This window comes from Agelaius tricolor, unplaced genomic scaffold, assembly GCF_023055355.1.
Source record: "Agelaius tricolor isolate 1412-34295 unplaced genomic scaffold, bAgeTri1.0.p SCAF_41, whole genome shotgun sequence".
Lineage (NCBI taxonomy): Eukaryota > Metazoa > Chordata > Aves > Passeriformes > Icteridae > Agelaius > Agelaius tricolor.
The window spans coordinates 3,210,347-3,232,263 of record NW_027269301.1 but is presented as its reverse complement, the minus strand read 5'-3'; the positions used below and the strand labels follow the sequence as shown (position 1 = coordinate 3,232,263).

The following is a 21,917-nucleotide window of genomic DNA, read 5'->3' as shown; positions in this document are numbered from 1 at the left end:
AACCAAGAAGCCAAAATAGCGATGGTCACTATAAGAGAGGAGAGGAGAGGAGAGGAGAGGAGAGGAGAGGAGAGGAGAGGAGAGGAGAGGAGAGGAGAGGAGAGGCTCTCCTGCCCTCACCTTTTCGGCAGCTCTGTTTAAGAAATACCAGTTTCACCTGTAGCTCAGCCCCTGGTCCAGCAGCAAGGCAATGGTGCAGCTCTGACAGCCTGGATGTGCTGGCAGCTCCCTGGGAAGGGGCAGAAAGTGGGGCTGGAGCTGACTCTGGGGCAAGGCTGATCACAGCCATGGAATCAGGTGGTTGGGCTGCACCCCAGCTTTTCTGGGGGACCTCTGATGAGCCCCTTTCCCTCTCTTTTCATCTCTGATTCCAAATGGGGTTGCTTACATGATCTTTCTCATTTATAAATGGAGTTAAAACTCCACAGGAGTTTACAGAGTTGCTTCAGACTTCAAAATGCATTCTCATAGAAAAAGTGATTTTTATTTCTCTTCCGGTTCTGCTAGCAATGAAAAATTTAATAATTTAAAAAAAAAGTTTCAACTTTTACGAGAAATCCTGCAAAACAAAATCTTCTGAAAGCTCAGAAAAAATTAAAGAAATGCAGCAAAAAAAAAAAAAAAAAAGTTTTATTAGCTTTTTGTTTGGAGCATGAAGAAATCTAAAGAAAAATTCCTGACCAACCTAATTTTTTTCACCAGTAGTTTAAAGAGACTGCAGTGACTTCTTCACTCTGTGTTTTTTAGAGATGATAAGACGTGGGAAAAAAAGAGGTGCTCATTGTTAGGGAATTTATAGTGAGTTTTTTTTCAAGTGGCAATTTCCATAAAGAAAAGAACCAGCAATTAGTTATCATCTGCCAAGAACGCTAAAAAATCTGGAAAGCAAAAGAAAATCTCTTCTACAGCATGTAAACACATCTTGTTGGCTTTTGGAGCCAGCAAGAAGAACTGATTGTGGAATGTCAGGAAACATAAATAATCTCCTTTTTTGGGGGGTTTTGTTCTGAGTTTGTAAAAAATCATGCCCAGGGCTCTCCTGATTAACACCTGGGGACCTGAGACATTGCCATAATACACAGAATATTGGCTGTAACTGCCAAAAGAGAAATTCTGGACCCAAACACATTGGAATATTGGAGAAATTCAGCTCTGATTTCAAACCCGTGCTGGCTACTCCCAAAAAATCCTCAAATCCTTGATGTCCATCAGATGCTGAGCTGAAGGAGGAATTTGGATCAAACTTTTTTTGGAGGGGCAGAAATCTGTCCGTGTTCTTAGCATTACTCTTGGTGTCACCTCACCTGAATGGGGATGTGACAGAGCCCTCAGATGTCCAGGGAAACCTTAAACAGGGAAACAGAACCAAATCCTGCAGGGTCCCGTGGCTGAGGATGGAATTCCTTCATTCCTCAGCCCATCCACCTGGCAGCTCTCCTGCATGGGAGAGAGCCTGGCCTTGCTTCTGATCTCTGTACCAAAATCAGCACTTTATTGAGGAGAATGAGCTGGGATAGACTCCTCAGCTGGGTTTTCTGCCTCCAAACGTGCCAAGCTGGGAAAACAGAGCCAAGTGAAATTCCAGGGTTCTGTTTCTCTGGGATAACTTCAACTCCTCCTGCATGTTCAGTCCATGGGAGTCTCAGTGTGAGAGTTCAGTTCAGGCCTCCAAATTAATCAAGATCAGGCTTTAAAACCACTAAGTTCAGTTTAGTTTTTATCAACCCCCCCCCAAAATGTCAACCTTTTCTCAGAGTTACAGAATGAAAACCTTTGAGACAAATGACAGAATTCTTGAGGTTTTGAGTGAGAGCAGGATCTTCATTCAGGCTGCTTCAGAGCTGGACACACGGGTTGCTGAGCTTTGTTCTGGGCTGCAGAGGTCAGTGTGGATAAAAAAAGATACAAAAAGTGGCTCAAATTGCTAAAATCTGACACCTTGGGAATAACAAAGCTCCATGTTCCAAGGCAAATTAGCCATGATGAACAGGAAGGACAATGGGCAAAGACAGCTTGTTTTCTGTCTGCCTCCTGGTTTCTAAGGACATCATCATTACTTCCCTGAACATCACCAAAGTTAGGAGTGTTCTTAAACACTCCAGTGGCCTCTGGACGCTTCTTTTATTTTTGGTTGAATTTTCTGTTTTAAAATTTTGATAAATTCTTTTTGCCTGCTGCTTGTTGGGCATGGCCTGTCAGCAACCCTGAAAGTCAAAAGTGGGGGAAAAAAATTACATTAAAATATTAGTGGTCTGTTTGCACACTTTGGACATGTTAATTTTCATTTTAATTGTTAAGATATTCACCAGGCAAAGTAATGAATGTGCAGAGTTGTCTGTTAAGTTTGAAGGGGTAGTTGTGCATCCTGCCAGTGCAGAACCTGTGAGCAGAGTAAAAGCAGGCTCAAAAACCACAGGGCAGCAGAGTGGTTTATTAATTTCATTATTTAATTCATTATGTTTCAGTCTTGGGCCATATCTAAGAATTCTGCTGGTTTTCCCCCAATAAATTATTTGTACAGCTGTTGTTATTAAGTCCCTCCTTTTCCAGACACTTCCAAGCACTTGGCTTTCCTTGTGCAAACAGAATTCTGCAGCAATGCTCATCTAAGTGTGCTTTAATTCCTATCTGTGTTCTTCTGCAGAACCAAATATTTTCATTTTCAATGGAGTAGTGCCTATCACACCTCCAGGACACATCAGGATACTCCTTTGCTTCTGTGGTTATTAAACAAAAGAGCAGAGAAAATCCTTCTATCAAAGTTCTCATTAAAATCACTGCTGAAACCTGGGCCTGAAAGGGTCTTGTCCAAGAGTGTTTTTGCTCTTTAATGGAGCCTGAATGAAAGCCCAGACCTGAGGCTTTGTTGATGAGACACAAGTACAAATATGAGATGTGGAAATAGTGCCCTACAATGCATCCTACTGAGTTTTCCAGCACAGAGCAATGGTTACTCATGATGGAAGAGCATCAAGCTAATGCTTCTGATTAAAGATGGGTGTGAAGCTGCACAGTTTGGGCTTGGCTTGGCTCATCCCCAAAGCTCCAAGGCACTGGATCCAGTGTCCAAGCCTGGCCCCAGCCTCACTTCCAGAGCCATTACAAGATTTAGATATTTCATATTATACTAGTAATATATTAAGAGAAATTAAATCTTAGATTTCATGTGTATCATTAAAAAAGGGGGGTGGGTAGAGAAAGGGGAGGAAAGGTTGCATTAACATTGTGTTGTAAATTTAATGCAGCCCCAGATGCCTGAAGAGTTGTGGTTTTTTTACTAAAATTCTTTAGTTTGGAGAGCAACGCCAGCTGCTTTGTGATCCTCTTGCCTTCCTTTTTTAACCAAATGCAATGATTTTGTGCTGTTGAAAACTATGTTTTACATCAGAAGTTAAGGAATGTGTGATCATTATTTTAGTGAGTTTTTTTTTCCCCCTGTAGTAACATGATTTTATTGTGAATCACTTCTTCAATGTCTGTCAGTGGCTAAAGCAGGGAAAGAGACTCTTTCTAGAACTAATGGAAAGGGAATATTTCTAGAACTAAGGGGTACTTTCATAGTTACTTGATGGCTGCCCAAAACCCACAGAGATCAAGCAGTATGTCCTTGTGAATTTAACTGAAACAAATATTGGTTATTTATAAATTAAAATATTTCCAAATAAAGCTGATGGGTGGAAAACTGAGGCAAAAATCATCCCAAAATTACTTATTCAAACACAGGGTTTGAGTTCAGCTCCTCTGCAAATTGAGTTTACATAGGTATTGTTAGTCAGGGCTGTGTTCTCAGTGAGGGATTCTCCCAGGAATGGAACTTAAAATAAAAATAAAAACCCCAAAAACTATGCCCTCCATTTACTGAGGAATTCTCCTGCAGAACTTGATTGAAGCCCAATGATACTTTAATGGTAACAAGCGGTGTGTAAAGGGGGACAATAATTCTGTAGAATTAAGATGAGGCTCTTGAGCTGAAATGCTCCAGCTGGGACCTGGTGCTCACACATTAGGCTCCTGTTGGTTGGGAATTCTGTTTCCTCCAGGAGCAGTGATTAAACAGGTCCTGCAGTGCCAGGGAGGGGTAGCAGGCAGCAGACATTGGTTCTAACAGTGGTCGGCTTTGAACCAATGTCCTTTTTTAGCAGCAAAATGAGAAAGGTCAGTAATTGCCCTCTGTTTTCAGCAGAAAACATGACATGGAATGTTTCCTGGCAGGTACCCCCCCTCCTCTAGATGCTCTAGGGAGAAAGAGAAAGGAAAAATAACAAGGTGCACCCCTGGGGAGGTTTCCTTCCTGACCTCGGAGTGGTTGGATCAGTTCATCATCAGGCACGTGAGCAGAGCTGGCTGGGGCTGGGGTTTCACCCAGCTCACTCTGATCCAGAGCTCTGAGGGCTCTGTGGCACTCAGGGAAATGGAAAATGATTAAGAGGGGTGGGATGATATTGGGAGTTAGGAATGTAGGCTGTAGGAAGCAAAAAGGATGGCAAGGATAAAACATAACTGCTCTAAATGGGAATCCTGTTCAGGCTGCTGGGGAAGGAATGTGCCAGAGACCCCCGTGGTCAGGCTGGGATATGGACAGGGATCACTGAGCTGCTGGTAGAGGTGAATATTACATGGAACAATCATGATGGGGGACTAATTTCCCAGGCAGAGATTGCAAAACAAATGCAGCTGCTGTCAGCAGAGCCTGGGCCTGTTCCTGGAGGGGGCAGATTTCTTCATCGGGTTCTGACTGACCCAACAAAAGGTGATGTTATTTTATATTCTGAGTGAGTAAGGGAAGGACTGACTCAATTGCAAGAGAAAAAGTACTCAAGGAGCTTAATGTGCTCAGATCTGAAGGCCAAATATCCATGGGGAAAGAGTTCCCAGAGTGATGTCTCATCCATTAAAAACAAACCACAGATGAGATCCACTCAGTCTCAGACTGCCAGCAGAAAGGAGGCAGATTTGTTGTGTTGGGCCCCTCTGAATTCTTGTTTGGGTACAATACACTGGATTAACTACAGCCAAAGGAGAGCAAAATTACATTGGAACAGGTGCAGGAATGGGTCATTAAGGGGACAGGGGCAGGACAAGAGCTTGGCTCAAATACTTGCACTGGGGAGGGGTGGAACTGCTCTCAGAAATTACCCTCAGGAAGGTCAGGAAGGGAAATAATAATTTTAAAGCTAATGTTAAGTATAAACTGACTAGGAATAAATTTAGGCGGTGAGCCATAAATTCCCTCATCACCAGGCCTTAAAACAAGACGAGTGTCAAAGGCAGAAGGTGGAAATGGCTGCAAATGATTTTAGGAAAGCAGCTCCGTGGTTTGTCTGTGGATAGCAGCAGGAGACAAGGTGTCAGTGACCCAGGAGTGGTGTCCAAGGCTGTGTCCCAAGAACCTTCAGCTTCCCTGGGGGGAAGGTAGGGTGCCCAGTTTGCTGTCTGCCCCCAGTCTGCAGGATCAGGGTCCTGGAGAGGATTTCCCAAAGAATTCCATGGAAGTTTTGAGCAGAGTGAGGCTGCTGGCATTTTCCACATTGTTTATCTTATTCCTAATCCAACTCTGAGGCAAACCCGTCATATCCAGGCTCTCCTCCTGTGTTACTCCCTCAACCAAAATTCCTGTTGACATCAATGGAGCCCTGTCCAAGTCCAGGCAGCAGGATGAGGCCTGACATCTTTCCTTCCACTCAGCTGGAATATAGTAATAATAATAATAATAATAATAATAATAATAATAATAATAATTTAAAATCCTCATAACAGGGTTTTTTATTTTTGAAAAGTTAAAATAACATGGTGCTGTGACTAGAGAGTTACAAGGGAAAGTGCATCAAGAATGCAATATTGTTTCCAGATGTACAATGTCATAAAGAATTTTTTCCACACTTGGAATGGTAACAGGAATTTTTTGAGAGAGATCATTTACACAGTGATGAGATATGTTACATGTAAGTAAATGCCTGTATGCCTGGAATGTTTGTACCATATGTCTAAATAGGTGTCTGTGACCGATACAGATTTTATATCTGAGGATGTGAATGGATTTGCATATCTGTGATTTGAAGAGCAGCACCCTTTAGAATATAAAAATACTGATATAACACAGTTGGGGGAGGGAAATTTGTAGTACCCAGGTGAAGGTTTGTAAAGAAACACAACCCCCTGAGCTGTGCAGGGAGGTGAAAGAGGGGCAGTAGGGCTCAGAGAAGCTGAGTTTAAAGTGCTAAAGACACTCTGGCTGGATGTCACGGGAGGTGAACCCTCCCTGTGGGTTCTGAGCGAGGATTGCCTTACAGAAATCCACCTGGGAAACAAAAATAATGTGGATACAGCTCCAGCATTTCCCCAGGACTGCTGGGGTACCACTGCTTTATGGCTGTGGCCTCACAGTTGATAAGAAGACCTTTGCAGATTGGCAGGGAGAACCTCAAGGAGTGTGAAAACAGCTTAGAATCCTTAATTCCCCGGGGTTCTGAGGGAGATGGGATCTGTGTTTGGAAGGAAGAAGGAATAACACATTGTCCTCTCTACTTCTTTCTTGCTTGCTGTGCTCTGAAACCTCAGCAGAGGTGACAGTTTACTCCAGCTTTTGGGTGGCACAAAATCTTAAGTTTTTATGCTGTCTGTGCCTAAAATTTGGCCCTCAGCCTCACTTACCAGAACCCATGGCCTACCTGAACTATTTTGTTGTTCTCAGATCATTTCCTTTAGATTAAATTTTGCATTAACAAATGGTGTTAGGTAAAAGATCATCCACAGAGAATAGGCAAAGAAGTCCAATTATCATACACAAGAAGTGGTGCTATCAGGGCAGGAAAAGAAAAACTACCCAGAACCATTTGCCAGTGCTGTGGGCAAAAGTCAGAGTTTAAATCTCCAGGGAAGTTTGCACATCACCTTTCATCAGCACTAAATACAGGGTTTTTTAAAAAGGGCTTGGACTATTTTACGACGTTGGGAGAACAAGTGTTGTTGATAAATACGTGTTCAGGAGGGTATTGGAAAAGTGCATAGAAATGGTTAACAAGGTAATGGTAAGAAATGTTGACCTTGATTTGTTTAGCTAAGATGTAAAGATTTTTGAAGGTCAAAGGTGTTCTTGTGTAGTGTTTTGGAGTCTAACTGTGTCTGACCCTCTAACATTAAGCTGCTGTGGCCTGCAGTTTTGAAGAGTGAAGCAAACCAGGGGGAAAGAGGGAAGGGGGAGAGAACAGGAAATGGAGTGAGGTGTTTCAGGAAGTTGTCAGGAGTTGACTGATTGATTCCAGATGGAAAGGGTCACCCTTCATGACCCAGGAAATACTCACTGGGGGAAAGCAGTTGGCTTGTGAAAGGGAAGGGCCTGGGAGTTAGAGACCATGGTGGAATGCACATTCCTCCTCCTTTTATCCATAAAACATTGGCTTTGAATCTTCAGAATAAAACAATTGTATTGTGGTCTCCATCAGGCAAGAGAGAACAGCTGGGGCAAAGTGAAGAAATTCAGTCATTTTGGTGTCCATGTTCTCACATGTCCTTTCTCCACACCATGGATGAGGACTTGGGTGGTGGTGGTGTACCAATGACAAAGGTCTCTGCAGAAATTCAGGTTACAGCAAAAAAGGTCCCAAACTTTGAGAAGGTTCTGCTCCAGATCTGAACTTTGCATCTTGTCCTGTCCATGAGAATGCTCTGTTTATTCACCCTGGGTCCCAGCCTGTGACAGGCCAAGCAGCTCTGGCCCTCCTGTCATGGATGGGAGACGTGGATAAAAATGGAACCAGACATGGAGAGAGGTCTAGAAGTGCATCTTCCATTCCTGCTGGCTCAGGGAGCAGAGGATGCTTAGCACTTGTCTTCTGGACTGGTTCTTGCCATTACTCTGCCATTGCTGTGGGGGTCTCTACATCTCCTACCAAAATGTGGCTCTTGTGTTGTGCACAACCTAAATGGTCATTCCAACACTGACCTCTGCTCTGGGACAGGGACAGAACCCAGGGAACAGCTGGAGCTGTGCCAGGGAGGGTCAGGCTGGAGACCAGGAAAAGGTTGGGGATCAGGGAAAGGCTGGATTTTGGGAAAGGCTCTTCCCCCAGAGGGTGCTGGCACTGCCCAGGCTCCCCAGGGAATGGGCACGGCCCCGAGGCTGCCAGAGCTCCAGGAGGGTTTGGACACTGCTCCAGGGATGCCCAGGGTGGGATTTTGGGGTGTCTGTGCAGGGCCAGGAGCTGGAATGGATGATCCCAGTGGGTCCCTTTTCCACTCAGGACATTCCATGACTCTATTCTATGTGTGAACACTTGAAGTCTGCCTCTATTCTCTCCCTGGGAGCAGGTGGGTGTGTATTTATCCCACTCGTGTAAGTGAGCTCAGAGATGTCTCTATTCCATAGTGTAACTGTATATACAAGACACACTTTTTATTTACATTTGGTTGCAATTTAAACACTTGTCGTAAATATTTCAGACACTGGAATAATTCAGGCCTATTCCCCTTTGCCACAGTGTGTTCTGGGCTGGCCAGTGAGAGACTAAAATTTATTTCCATTGTTGAAGGGAAAATAATGAAGTGCATCTGAGTGGGCTCAGCTATGTCATGCGGGAAACGTTCCCTTTGGATGGAGTCACACCCCACCCTAATGGGAATGAGGAAATCAGTTGGCACACAAAAGCAACACATTCTGTGACAAGAATGCTTGAGAAGTATAAGAGTACAGGATGACAAGAGCCTTTTGGAATGAATTAGAGTTGTCTCAAGAAAGAAAGTATTCTTTAAGCTCGCCTAAGCCTGGGGAGGGCAAGGTCTCTCCTGCTCTGTGCTGGATAGAGTTTTATCAACAATTAGAGCTTGACATTCTCTTACCTCAGCTGTGACATCTGAGGCTGTGAAAATCCATGAACACATCCAGGGTTTGACTCTCCATGGCTGTGCTGCACTGTAGGTGTGGCAGTGGGATGGAATTAAGCTCATTTACACCAACTAATCGTCAAACCCACTCAGTCAGAGGGCATCTTCTTTCAGGAGATAAAACACTGTTTTTTTCCCAAAAGTTTGTGGTTTGAAGTCACACATCTTTATCTGGATTGATGGGATTTAGAGCTTTGGATACAGTAAAAACTAAAGTGGGATTAATTAATATATACAGTTATTTCCTCTAAGAATTCAGATTGGAGCCCAGTCATGAAGGTTGATGTTTAAAACCTGCTGCTTGGTTTGGGATGCTCAGGCTCAGATGATTTTTCAGGAGGCACCATGTACTCACATATCAAACCCAGGCATGATATTAGGTCCTGTTTTCATGGAGTTTCCATCCTGCAAGAACTGGGTCATTTTACAGTGAGGCTTCTATACAGCCCACAGGATGCTGTGTTAAATGCAATTAATGCACTGAATGAAGGCTGAAAATATTTTCTCTCCTTCTTAAATCCTGCAGGGTGTGCTGCCATTTTACAAAACAAGGGTGTAAAATTTAGCTGAACTGAATAATTAATCCTTAACAAGTTGAATTTCAAATAAATTGTTTACCTGGCTGTTTTTCCCTTCTCTTTCTAAATATCCAGGTGGTGCTATCAACAACAGTGAACGTGGATGGGCACGTGCTGGCAGTGTCTGACAACATGTTTGTGCACAACAACTCCAAGCACGGGCGGAGAGCAAGAAGACTCGACCCCTCAGAAGGTGGGAGTTTTGTCTGGAGAGCAGAGCAGAAATTACCCATTCTTCCACTTCTGTTTGTTTTCAGGAGGGAAGGAGAGCTAAGGGGGAATTGCAGAGCCTCAGGGGGTTTGGGGAAGGCAGAGGCAGGAAAACAGTGTCTACTGCATGCAAAATATGATCCTCCTCACATCTAAGGGACTGACTCCCCATCCCCCTGCAATTTATTAATTAGTATGTACTGCAAAGATGAAAAACACAGAAACACTAAGTATTATCTAAATTTCAGCTCTCTCATTCAGCTGGGATAGATTTGATTTCAGGCAAATTAGGCAAGATGACATCTTAGTTAAACAGAGCCGTTCCAGCACAAGATGTGTATGAAAAAGTGTCACTGGTTCCCTTAAACAAACTGTGCATGGAGCCTAACGATGCGCAGAGGGAGCTGACACTAATTGATGTGAGTTTGTTTGGCTAAGCCAGACTCATGGCCAGCTCCAGGATGGGTTGGGGACTGTATTCAAGCAATTACAAATTCTTGTATCTGTTAAGTTTCAAAACGTTCGGCCCCTCCTCTCCCTCTTCGTTCCCAAAACATTCCACCTCCCTCACACAGACAGTGCTCAAAAACGACTGGAAAATGCTGGAAAGTGCTATCAGTGCCCTGCTTTTCCCTCTCCTGCTGCCACTGAAAGTGAGAAGAGCTGGTGATGTTAGTAGAAAAGACAAGCAGGGATATTATTTCATTATAATGTTTTGCTGCCCCGCTTCTTAACTGTGCCCTGTATCAACCTAAAAGAAGAATTAATGAACTGGAAGAAAATGATTGAATCAGTAAAGAATTCGGAGTGGTGTTAATTCTCCCCCAGCGGGCAGTGAAATGGTAGAAGGAAAATCCCAGGATTCCTAGCCTAGGAAGCCATCCAGTTTTTCCTTGACTGATTGGATGTGATTGACTGGCTGTTCAAAGGAGTCTCATGTTTTTGGAGCACTGCCAAAGTTCCCCTCCACCTCTGACCCTGTCAACATTGGGAATGGAGTGATGGATTGACTTTGGTTATGGCCTGGAAACCATATTGGGTTCCTGATGGGATGCATAGTCCATAGGCCTTGAACAAATGGAAGAGAGAAATTAAAAAAAAAAAATTAAAGGCTCTATAAAATCAGGAAAATTATTAGAAATTATCTCCTGATATGAATTGGAGGAGACATTTGATATTCCCATATCTTCTTTCGCCGATTGATAAATGTAATGAATGTGGCTCTACCTTTTTTTCCACAGGGTTTGTGTCTGTGGGATCATATGCTAATCAGTGGGTGTTATTTTGGTTTTTTAAGCAGTCTGCACAATCATTTAAGCGTTTCATTTTTACACCCACTACAGTTGGCCTATTAGGCTTTAATGGCACGATGTTAAGTGCCACTAATGAATAGGCAAGTAATTAACACTTGCAAGGCAGAAAACAAATTTATTTATTTATTTATTTATTTATTTATTTATTTATCAGCATACTGGGGTTTGTGTAGTGGTAAGAAGCCTTCATGGGTGAATGGCTGGAAGGGACTTGTCCTAGGCCTCTGCTAGCAGTGGGAACTCAGGAATTCCCAGGTGTGGATGGATGGAGCAGCTCTCCACCAGTGATGCAGGTTTTGCATCACTTGGGATGTTTGATACAGGAATTGCTCCAGGGATTTACACCCAGGCCTCAAAGCTGTTGGGGAGATAAAAAAAGACATCTTAAAGAGCTGTTTTGATGGGTGTTTGTTCTGTGCAGCCACACCCTGCATCAAAGCCATCAGCCCAAGCGAGGGGTGGACCACGGGGGGAGCCATGGTGATCATCATCGGGGACAACTTCTTCGATGGGCTGCAGGTGGTGTTTGGGACCATGCTGGTGTGGAGTGAGGTGGGTACAGCTGCCCCTCTGCCCCTGAGCTGGGGAGACTTCCCTTTTCTGAGGAGGGGTGGGGTTAATTCCTGTTTCTGTTCCATGGTGCTGTGTGAGGTGGGACACAGAAACCTGTGTGAAGGGAATTTATGGAATGTGTTTTCCTTGCTCTGTGTTATTATTGAATGATACCCAGAATAGAACTGAACAATTCTAGGTGTCTATAAAATCAAAGAAATTATTAGAAATTGTCTCCTGATATGAGCTGAAGGAGACATTTGATATTCCCATATCTTTTTTTACCCACTGTTGAAATTAATGAATGTTACTCTACCAGTTTTTCCGCAGGGTTTATTATTTACACAGGTTTATTTACATAAGCAAAGGTAGAGAAATAAAGAAAGGGTTTAAGTTTGGGAAGGAGAAAAAAAAAATCCATCTGGGCCCAGGAATAAGCCATCAATTAACCAATGGGCTTAACAGTACAAGTTTCTTGATGACAATTCATCCTAAAATGTGTGATCCTCTCCCTGGAGGCGAGGATCTAACTCAGGGGTATCCCTCTGCTGATCTATAGTGATAATTTTTTTTAAAAGAGTTTTTTCTGAGGCCTGTGATGGCAGGACAAGGGGGAGTGGTTTTAAAGTGAACAAGGATGACATTTTTTAGGGTGAGGCCCTGGTACAGGCAGCCCAGAGAAGCTGTGGCTGCTGCATCCCTGGAAGTGTGCAAGGTTGAACAGGACTTGGAGAAATCTGCGACAGAGAAAGGTGTTCACTGGGGGTGGGACTGAGTGATCCTTAGGGTCCTTCCAACCCAAACTTTTCTGTAATTTACTGGTGAAGTGAAAGGACAGAGCAGAGCCCTGATGGTGCTGTCCTGTTGCTGTTCCCAGCTGATCACACCTCACGCCATCCGCGTGCAGACGCCTCCCCGGCACATCCCCGGCGTGGTGGAGGTGACATTGTCCTACAAATCCAAACAGTTCTGCAAAGGAGCACCAGGCAGGTTCATTTACACAGGTGGGTGCCTGGGATTTGGGCTGCAGGAGCTGTGTTGGTGATTGCTATTGGTTTGAATTAATGGATTCATTAATTAATTTACCCTGTTGCTCGTCCAAGGCCACTCTGGCAGTGGTGACATTTGGGGGTGTAAGGAGGAGGTTTCATAAGGCATTTTTACTCCACATGAATATTTTTCCCAACTGCTGTCACGACATGGGTCTGCCTACAGAATATACAACCAAATATTTAATTCAGCCTAATTATATTTGAGCTTTTCTTTCTTTTTTTTTTTCTTTTTTTGGAAGGAGTCACACTAAGATTGTTTGAAACCGTTGGAAAGATTAATATAAAAATTAGCTATACATTTCAAGGGTTAATCTAACTGGCACAGTGAGGCTGCTGTGGGAGCTCATTGTGTCCTGCAATGTGTCTTTATGTCGGGTTTCTGCAGAGTGTGCTGTGCTGGCACTTCTGGGGCTCTCAGTGTTTCCACTCCCAAGCGCTCTCACTCAGGGCTGCTGCAACCCGGCCATCAGCCTCCTCTCCTCACCAAAATGGGATGTATGGACTTTTCCATAAAGTTCCCACATGGAAAACTTCCTGTCAGAGTGAAGCCAGCAGGGTTCTGTAGACACAGAACGATGTGCTGGGGAGTACAGCAAAAACCCAGACAAATGGCTCGCTGAAGGGGAATGGAAGTGGCTGAACCAACTTTAGCAGCTGAAGTAAGAGATGAAATGCTTCAAATGAGAGATAAAAGCCTGTTTTTAAATCACAACATAAGGAGCTGGAAGCTCACTGTGATCTCCTTGCTCGGCTTGGCTGGGAGAAGCTGGCTAACAATGAGGAATGGGAGCGATGGATTAGCCTGGAAAATAAAACTTCAATAGTGAAAATAACAACAGGTGACAACCAGAGGTTACAGAGGCAGATTCCACGGACTCATGGGCAGGGCAAACACAGCCAGGCATGGGGGCATCTGAGGGCAAAGGTCCCATCCCAAACGTGAACCCAGAACCTTATCAGAAAAGGGTCCTGAACCCACAGGCATAAAGAACTGAAACCTGACCCAGTGTAGGATAGTCCTGCTTGCACACTGGCTCCCAGGAACCCACAGTTCCCACTGTGGCCCAACTAGGGGCCCCCCTCAGTCTACTGTCCACCATGGTCTGAGGCCAACACCCTCTCTGAAAGCATCTGAGGTAAAAATCTCAACAGGATGAGATCCCACAACCACAACCAAGCACTCAGTCCCTGTGTGTGCCTTCATCTGGTGAGGATACAGGTTGCACACACATCCCTCTTCTGAATTGCTTTCCTTTCATCAGCTGCTCCTGGAATAAAAAGACATTTGTTCTCTGCTGCTAATCTTGCTGTAGCCTCATATTCTGCTTTTAATACGACACAAATTCAAATGCTCTGCTGCTGTAAGTGGTTCCATTATAGTTCCCTTGGCTTTAATAACACACCAGTTTATGCCAGCTGAGGGCACGTCTTGTAGGCTTTCCTAGTTCAGTTTGATCACAGCTCTGCATTTACTTTGTCACAGAGATGCTAACCTGGAAATGTGTATATCAGGGAGATTTGGAACATAATTTTCCTTGCTGAGCAGAAATCCTCCAGGGGTTACCTTGTCAGAGCAAAGCAATATAAAATCATCTGTGGGAGAGGCTGGGCTCTGGGTTGTGCTGTATCAGCCTCCGTGCCAGGATCCAGAGATGGGAAGGTGCTGGTTTGCTAAATCTTGTAAGGAGACTGGAGCTCTTGTTTTCTGCTTGTGAGAAACAACGCTCACAAGGATGCAGAGAGCTCCATAAATTGGAAAAGTGAGTTCCCTTGGACAGAAAAAGCTGAGGTGACAAAGCATTTCCTGCTGTCGCTGCTTTAGCCTGTGAAAGACATGGGGAAATAGAGAATTCCAGGATCTGAGGGGGCTGACAGGAAAACCAGAGGGGGACCCTTCATCAAGATCTGTAGTGACAGGACAAGGAGTAATGGGTTCAAACTGAAAGAGGGGAAATTTAGGTGAGATTTACTGAAGAAATTCCTCGCATTGGGAGTGGTGAGGACCTGGCACAGGTTGCCCAGAGAAGCTGTGCCTGCCCCATCCCTGGGTGTCCAATGCCAGGTTGGACAGGGCCTGGAGCATCCAGGACTAGTGGAAGGTGTGACAGCCCATGGCAGCAGGGTAGAACAAGATGATTTTTAAGGTCCCTTCCAACCCAAACCATTCCATGATTCAAACTTTGATGCCACAGGTGCCTTTTCTCTGTTAACACCTTAAAGGTTGGGCAGCCCACTGCAAAAACTGCTCTCCCTCTGCCACAGCTTTGTGGGTTCAGGATATTTCTAGAGATATCCAGACTTTGATTCTCCTGTTTTCCCTGTGCTGTGCTTTGTGGGGTGAGTCCAAGGTGAGCTGCAGAGCTGTGGGGAGGCCCTTGGACGTGGCCCTTTCCCAGCTCTGCCAGGGTGAGAGCAGCAGAGGCTGCTGCCACTCAGGGTCAGTCATGCACCCTCCTCCTGCAGCCTCTGGGATGGGTGGTGGGACAGTGACCCCCTCCAGTGTCAGCACTGTGCTGGGAGGGGTCACAGCCAGGCCCTGCACGGAGGGGCAGATGCAGCCAAGTGCCATGGGAGAACTTGCTCAGCTGTGAGAATTGTCCTTCCCCTCCTATTCCAGCAAGTCAGAATAGCTGTGTTTAAGGTAAAAACACAGGTTTGAGGGGTAAAGAACATCAAAGAGGAAGCACTGTCCAGACTCTGAGCCTCACATAAATAAAGTCAGGTAGTTGGGGACACATTTAGATCCGTCCCTACTCTTATACAACAAATCTGTTGTTAAAACAGTCGTGCTAGGGAGAGGTTTACAGGCTCACTGATAATTTAGTTTATTCCCTAGGTGGCTTCTCTTTTTGTGCATAAATGATATCATGCCATGCCCAGTTTTTTAAACTGTTTTGGGAAGTTAAAGAGACCCCTTAAGCCTGAAACTCTGGATTTGAGGTTTGCCAAAGGGATTTTGTACCTGAGCCCATTTTCTGAGGGGTTTAATTTCAGAGATCTGATTTCAAGGAAACAATGAACATCCTGCTTGTATGTCAGACCCCTTTATGGTCCCTGAATCCATGAACCCCAAAGCATTTGGATATAATTCCAGCATATTTCTATGTAACACACAGATAAATCACTCCTGACCCAGCAGCTCTTTCCTCAGTGGAAGTGGAATTGTTGGGAAGCTGCTTAAACTTGCTGGTGGATTCTTCATCTTCGGCCTCCACTTGGGAAGGTGCAATTTACTCCTCCAAATACTTGGTACTGGTTTTTCACAGGATTTCACAACAGAGATATTTTTGTTCCATTAATGAGTAAAACCAGTAGTGGGCAATTTTGTTGCAGGCTGTACAGAAAACCTTTGTGCTGAAAGACATAATGTACACATTGATTCAGGATGGCTGAGTCCTGTGAACAATTCAGCATTGTTGGGAAATGATTTGCTGCTGTTGATCTATCAGGATGAAACTGTCCATGTCAATCCATTGGAAAAATGTTTGTTGAATGATAGCCAGCTTCTTCTTCCTGAATTAGCATTTTGCATATTCCCACTAGCTATTTTTAGTAACTTTATATCTATTTGAATCCCTGTATATTTCACATGTTTGAATTCCTATATATTCCACATTTCTTTAGCTTTAGATATATCACTTAAATGAATAGATTTGTGATCAAGAAGAGAAATGCCACATAATGATATGTAGGCTCTTGAGAGAATTGGCCTCTAATTCTCAGGATTATTGGCAAAATAGCCCACCCCCCAAAAACTCCTCTTCCCAAACGGGATGTAGATTCTGTGGCTGTTGAAATGTGTATTATTAAACTCCTTGAGCAAACCAGAATGGCTCCCAGTGGAGAGCAAAGACATTCTAAGTATAGCCAAGACTAAATTCTCAGGTCTGGGTTTTCTCTGCTCAATTCCCACTTGATTATCTCCTGTAATATTTAAACTTCATGCCATGCCATAATTATTTAATAAAAAGTAAATATAAAATGTATCTCAGTGGAGAATGTGACCTTTTACCTTCATGTTGTTATACCAAAGGCAGACAGGGACAAACAGGGAACAGGGATAAACAGGGAAGCTGGATCAGTGTAAAAGTCTGTCTCATGTCCTGGGCTCTTCTCCTGGTGCAGAAGATTCAGGTTCTCCTGTGTGGTGCTCAGGATGCTTTGGATCATTCAATAAGAACCATCAGCATCTCTTGTAATCAGGGGTTTTCAGACGTGCCAGTGCCAGTTATTTTAAAAAAAGATTTTTTTCCCTCCCTAAAGAACCACAAATGGTACAGGAAGGTCTAAGTCAGCACTGACTGAGGGTAGTGCTAAAGGACTTACATATGTTACTTATTAAATGTGTCATGAAATTCTTCACAGAATCCTCAGCATGAATGTGTCATTTGTGTTAAAATGTGCATTCTGAAGAATGAGGAATTCAAAGAAAATCATCCCTGTAACTGTGCTGGTGCTCAGTGGCACTGCTGAGGTGTTGGAGGCAGGCAGAGCCTGAGCACACAGAATGCTGCAAGCTGACTTTTGGGTTCTGCACCAATTTAAATTGGAGTTTGAATAATCAGAAATCCCAGTATTATTGCTGCCATTTCCTAGCAGAGACTAGGAAAGTGTCTGAAGTTTTCTGAAATCATCATCAGAGATGCCAGTAGGGCTCTGCCAGCTATTGCTAACTGAGGATCTGGGTCAAAATATCCTGGTTTATCCACCAGAGATTAAGATCATTACAGGGAAGTGGCAGCGTATGCAGAACACACAAGTGGGGAAGGGAATGTGTCTAATGAATAGCTGTGCCCTACTTCAGGACTGCAAAACATTGGGGGCGTGTGTGGAATGTGTTTATTAGAGGAGCAAACACGGCTGTCTGATTTCTGGCTCTGTAAGCAGCAGGAGAAGACCTGTTCTGGTGTGTATTTGTCTCATAATTTGCTTTATTGCTGTCATGGTTTTGCTCAGAGTGAAACATTCATCCTTAAAGGAGTATTTTGTGACAGTGCTGCTGCATCCTGCAAATTATTCATTCAGCCCTTGATAGAGGATGAGAAGTCAGCCAGGGAATAGGAGCAGTTTTAAGTGCAGAAGTCGTGATTTTTTTGTTGCCCTGTGGAGACAGAGCCATATAAAAATACATGTTTAGATACAGTCATATAATGTGGTGGGGTTTGATGTTTTCCTTCCAGCTTTAAATGAACCTACCATAGATTACGGCTTCCAAAGACTGCAGAAGGTCATCCCAAGACATCCTGGGGACCCTGAAAGATTAGCTAAGGTAAAATAATTTTAAACATTTCACTCAGCCCACCAAATGTGCTTTTTCATTTCTAATTCATAAAAGAGACACAATTATATCTTAAATGACAATCACATCAGAATTCACCAATTAGTTGCAAATCTGGCAAGAATGGGACTGTGTGGAACCCACAGTGATTTTTGTATGTTAGATTTCAAACGGTCTCTGTGTAATTCTGCTGCTAAACTGAGTGTAGTGAATGTTCCCAGTTCATTGTCCTTGTGCTCTGCCCTATCCCTGGTGGCACATCCCTGAGCCCAAATGCTGTGGCCATGCCAAGGGATGCACTGAATCCTACACACGTTCATGAGTCCATGTAAAGGGAAAGGGATGCACTGATCCTACACACGTTCATGAGTCCATGTAAAGGGATGTGCTGAATCCTACACATGTTCATGAGTCCATGCCAAGGGATGCACTGATCCTACACATGTTCACGAGTCCATGTAAAGGGATGCACTGATCCTACACACGTTCATGAGTCCATGCAAAGGGATGCACTGATCCTACACATGTTCATGAGTCCATGTAAAGGGAAAGGGATGCACTGATCCTACACATGTTCACGAGTCCATGTAAAGGGATGTGCTGAATCCTACACATGTTCATGAGTCCATGCCAAGGGATGCACTGATCCTACACATGTTCACGAGTCCATGTAAAGGGATGTGCTGAATCCTACACATGTTCATGAGTCCATGCCAAGGGATGCACTGATCCTACACACATTTGTGTGTCCATGCAAAGGGATGCACTGAATCCTACACACGCTCATGAGTCCATGCAAAGGGAAAGGGATGCACTGAATCCTGCACACGTTCATGAGTCCATGCCAAGGGATGCACTGAATCCTACACACGTTCATGAGTCCATGTAAAGGGATGCACTGAATCCTACACACATTCATGAGTCCATGCCAAGGGATGCACTGAATCCTACACACGTTCATGAGTCCATGTAAAGGGATGCACTGATCCTACACACGTTCATGAGTCCATGTAAAGGGATGTGCTGAATCCTACACACGTTCATGAGTCCATGTAAAGGGATGTGCTGAATCCTACACACGTTCATGAGTCCATGCCAAGGGATGCACTGATCCTACACACGTTCATGAGTCCATGTAAAGGGATGCACTGAATCCTACACACGCTCATGAGTCCATGTAAAGGGAAAGGGATGCACTGAATCCTGCACACGTTCATGAGTCCATGTAAAGGGATGCACTGAATCCTACACACGTTCATGAGTCCATGCCAAGGGATGCACTGAATCCTACACACGTTCATGAGTCCATGCAAAGGGATCCATTGAAATCCCCGGGGGAGCGGGAACGGCTGGGATTTGTCTCTGTTTCTGGTGCTGCTGCGGTGGAGCAGGTTCAGGACTCTGGAGAGCTCCGGGTCATGGAGGAGCCTCGCACTCGGCACGGCCGAGCCAGGGATCAGCTCCCGCTGGCTCCGAAGGGACTCGTGCTTTGGGGGGCTGCTCTGACCCACTGGGAGGGCTTAAATTCCTCAGGTACCTGGCAAATAACACCTGAACGCAGCACCTGAACGCACCCGGGCTTCAGAGTGACCACACACAAATACTGGAGTCACTTGAGAGAATACTAGCTCATGGATTTATTTATTTAACTATTCTATTCTATTCTATTCTATTCTATTCTATTCTCTTCTATTCTATTCTATTCTATTCCTCTATTTATTGTATTTATTTATTTTAGGCTAGTCTATTCTGTCTTATTCAATTTACTATTTTATTTATTTTCCCCTGTTCTATTTTATTTTACCATTTTATTGTGTTTATTGCATTTAGTTATTTGTTTGTATTTTATTCATTACATACTTATTTAATTAATTGTATTTTGTATTAATTTTTATTTTTATATTTATTTTTATTGTTATTTATATACTTTTATTTAATAATTGTAATTTGTATTTCTTTTTATTTTCTATATACTTATTTTATTGTTATTTTATTTATATATTTTTATTTAATTTATTATATATTTATTTTATTTTATTTTTTATTTATTTTCTTTATTTATTATATCTTTATTTTACTTCATTTTATTGACCAGAGCTATTTTTGCCCTTACAACACCTCTTTCCCTGTGCCCCACAGGAGATGCTGCTGAAAAGAGCTGCTGACCTGGTTGAGGCCCTGTACGGGACACCCCACAACAACCAGGTCAGGCTGCCGGGGGTGGGAGGGTGCAGCCCGGCCCCGGGGGGGTCCCGGGGGGTTCCTGGGAGGTTCCTGGGGGGTTCCTGGGAGGTTCCTGGGGGGTTCCTGGGAGGTTCCTGGGGTTCCTGGGGGGCTCCCAGGAGGTTCCCAGGAGGTTCCCGGGAGGTTCCTGGAGGGTTCCTGGGGGTTCCTGGAGGGTTCCCAGGAGGTTCCCGGGAGGTTCCTGGGAGGTTCCTGGGGGGCTCCCAGGAGGTTCCCAGGAGGTTCCCGGGAGGTTCCTGGGGGGTTCCCGTTGCTCCGTTCCTGCCTGAGCTGTGCCCCGTTGGTTCCTTGCAGGAGCTGATCCTGAAGCGCGCGGCCGACATCGCCGAGGCGCTGTACAGCGTGCCCCGCAACCCCGCGCAGATCCCCGCGCTGCCCAGCTCCCCTGCCCACAGCTCCATGATGGGCATCAACTCCTACGGCAGCCAGCTGGGCGTCAGCATCTCCGAGTCAGCACAGGGCAACAACCAGGGTGAGCCCCGGAGCGTTCGCTGGAGCTGGAAACCCCAACCCAGTCACCTTCCCAGTTGCTTTTCCTGGATCTGATTTCCAACCTCTCCTTCCCAATCGCTTTTCCCGGATCCGATTTCCAGCCTCTCCTTCCCAATTGCTTTTCCTGGATCTGATTTCCAGCCTCTCCTTCCCAATCGCTTTTCCCAGATCTGATTTCCAACCTCTCCCTGTGCCCAATGGTGCCTTTAACTCTGGGCATTGCTGGCTGGGGGTCTGTGTACAAATCACCAACGGGAAGGGGCTGCTGTGGGACCCCTCTCGAGCTGTTGTATTTTCCAGCATCAGTCTCATTCCATGGTGATGACAATGGGAACATGCCAGCAGCTCACATCCCAGGCAGCAGACACAGAACTCAATGCTACAATTCACTTTAAAAGCTTTTTGACCAATCCCACAAAGCAAAAGCACATTGACAGTAGTTCTATCCAACCACTATAAGCACATGTACCTGTGGTTAAAACAATGCTCTCTTCTTTCAAATACAATACCTGCTTGTAAGCCTTAAGATACAATGCACAGAGCTCCATTATTAAGCTTAGAACTTCCTAAAATCTCACTAGATAAACTTTTCTGTAGCTTAGGGAGTAATTCTAGACAAGTGTTAATACACAGACCATTGTTCTATTTGTCCTTACTTTTCTACTTTTACATAATTTTTCTGCTTACCAATCTCATGGCTACTGCTTAGCTCTAATCACAGTTCTGCTGTCTCTGAAGCTGCCTTTTGCAGCTTTCCCAAAACCCTCTGATTTTATAGATTCCCACACTGGGCATCCCAAAGAATGGTGCTGCCCCTGTGTCTTATCTGAAATAATTTTTGATTACTTTTGATACCAACTTGCCCCTGAATTCCCTCCCTGTCCCCCTTAAAATATTGATTTTTTTTGATTATATCTCTGTTTTCACAAACAGCAATGGCAGCAGCTGGAAAAAACCTCACATGGAGGGGGGAAATTTTCCATTTTTTTTAAGGCAGCTGCTTCAGTGTTAATTTTACCAACATTCATACATAGTATGTATTACATTTAGTCCAGATACACTATTAATTGTGAGGAAAACAACCCATAAAACAATGTATCAACATTGAAAGAATTTTTTTGAAAGAATTTTCATTGAAAGAATTTTCAAGTTTTCTGCATCCTGAATATTTTGATTTTTAGCACACATGGTCTGTGGTTGATCTCAATAATTGGCTGTGTTTAACACTCTAAGGCAGCAAACCCACGTAAAGTTAATTTTCTATCTGCCCAGTTAAAATCCATCATGAAGATAATTTTGCTTATTTTTCCAAGGTCTT

The 21,917-nt window shown here is 44.1% G+C and overlaps 1 protein-coding gene across 8 annotated transcripts in view; it reads left to right on the top strand.

Moving 5' to 3' along the window:
• EBF2 (EBF transcription factor 2) overlaps positions 1-21,917 on the top strand; it is a 123,923-nt gene that overhangs the window by 90,723 nt on the left and 11,283 nt on the right. For 5 of the 8 annotated variants that reach the window (XM_071454649.1, XM_071454652.1, XM_071454650.1 and 2 more), the window contains 6 exons: positions 9,534-9,651; positions 11,403-11,533; positions 12,411-12,537; positions 17,766-17,854; positions 20,003-20,068; positions 20,402-20,579. In XM_071454649.1, coding sequence (XP_071310750.1) covers positions 9,534-9,651; positions 11,403-11,533; positions 12,411-12,537; positions 17,766-17,854; positions 20,003-20,068; positions 20,402-20,579 — 709 coding nt within the window. Of the gene's footprint in view, positions 1-9,533; positions 9,663-10,331; positions 10,335-11,226; positions 11,237-11,371; positions 11,534-12,410; positions 12,538-17,765; positions 17,855-20,002; positions 20,069-20,401; positions 20,580-21,917 lie in introns of all 8 variants that reach the window. The other 3 variants (XM_071454644.1, XM_071454646.1, XM_071454645.1) reach the window with 3 other exon arrangements.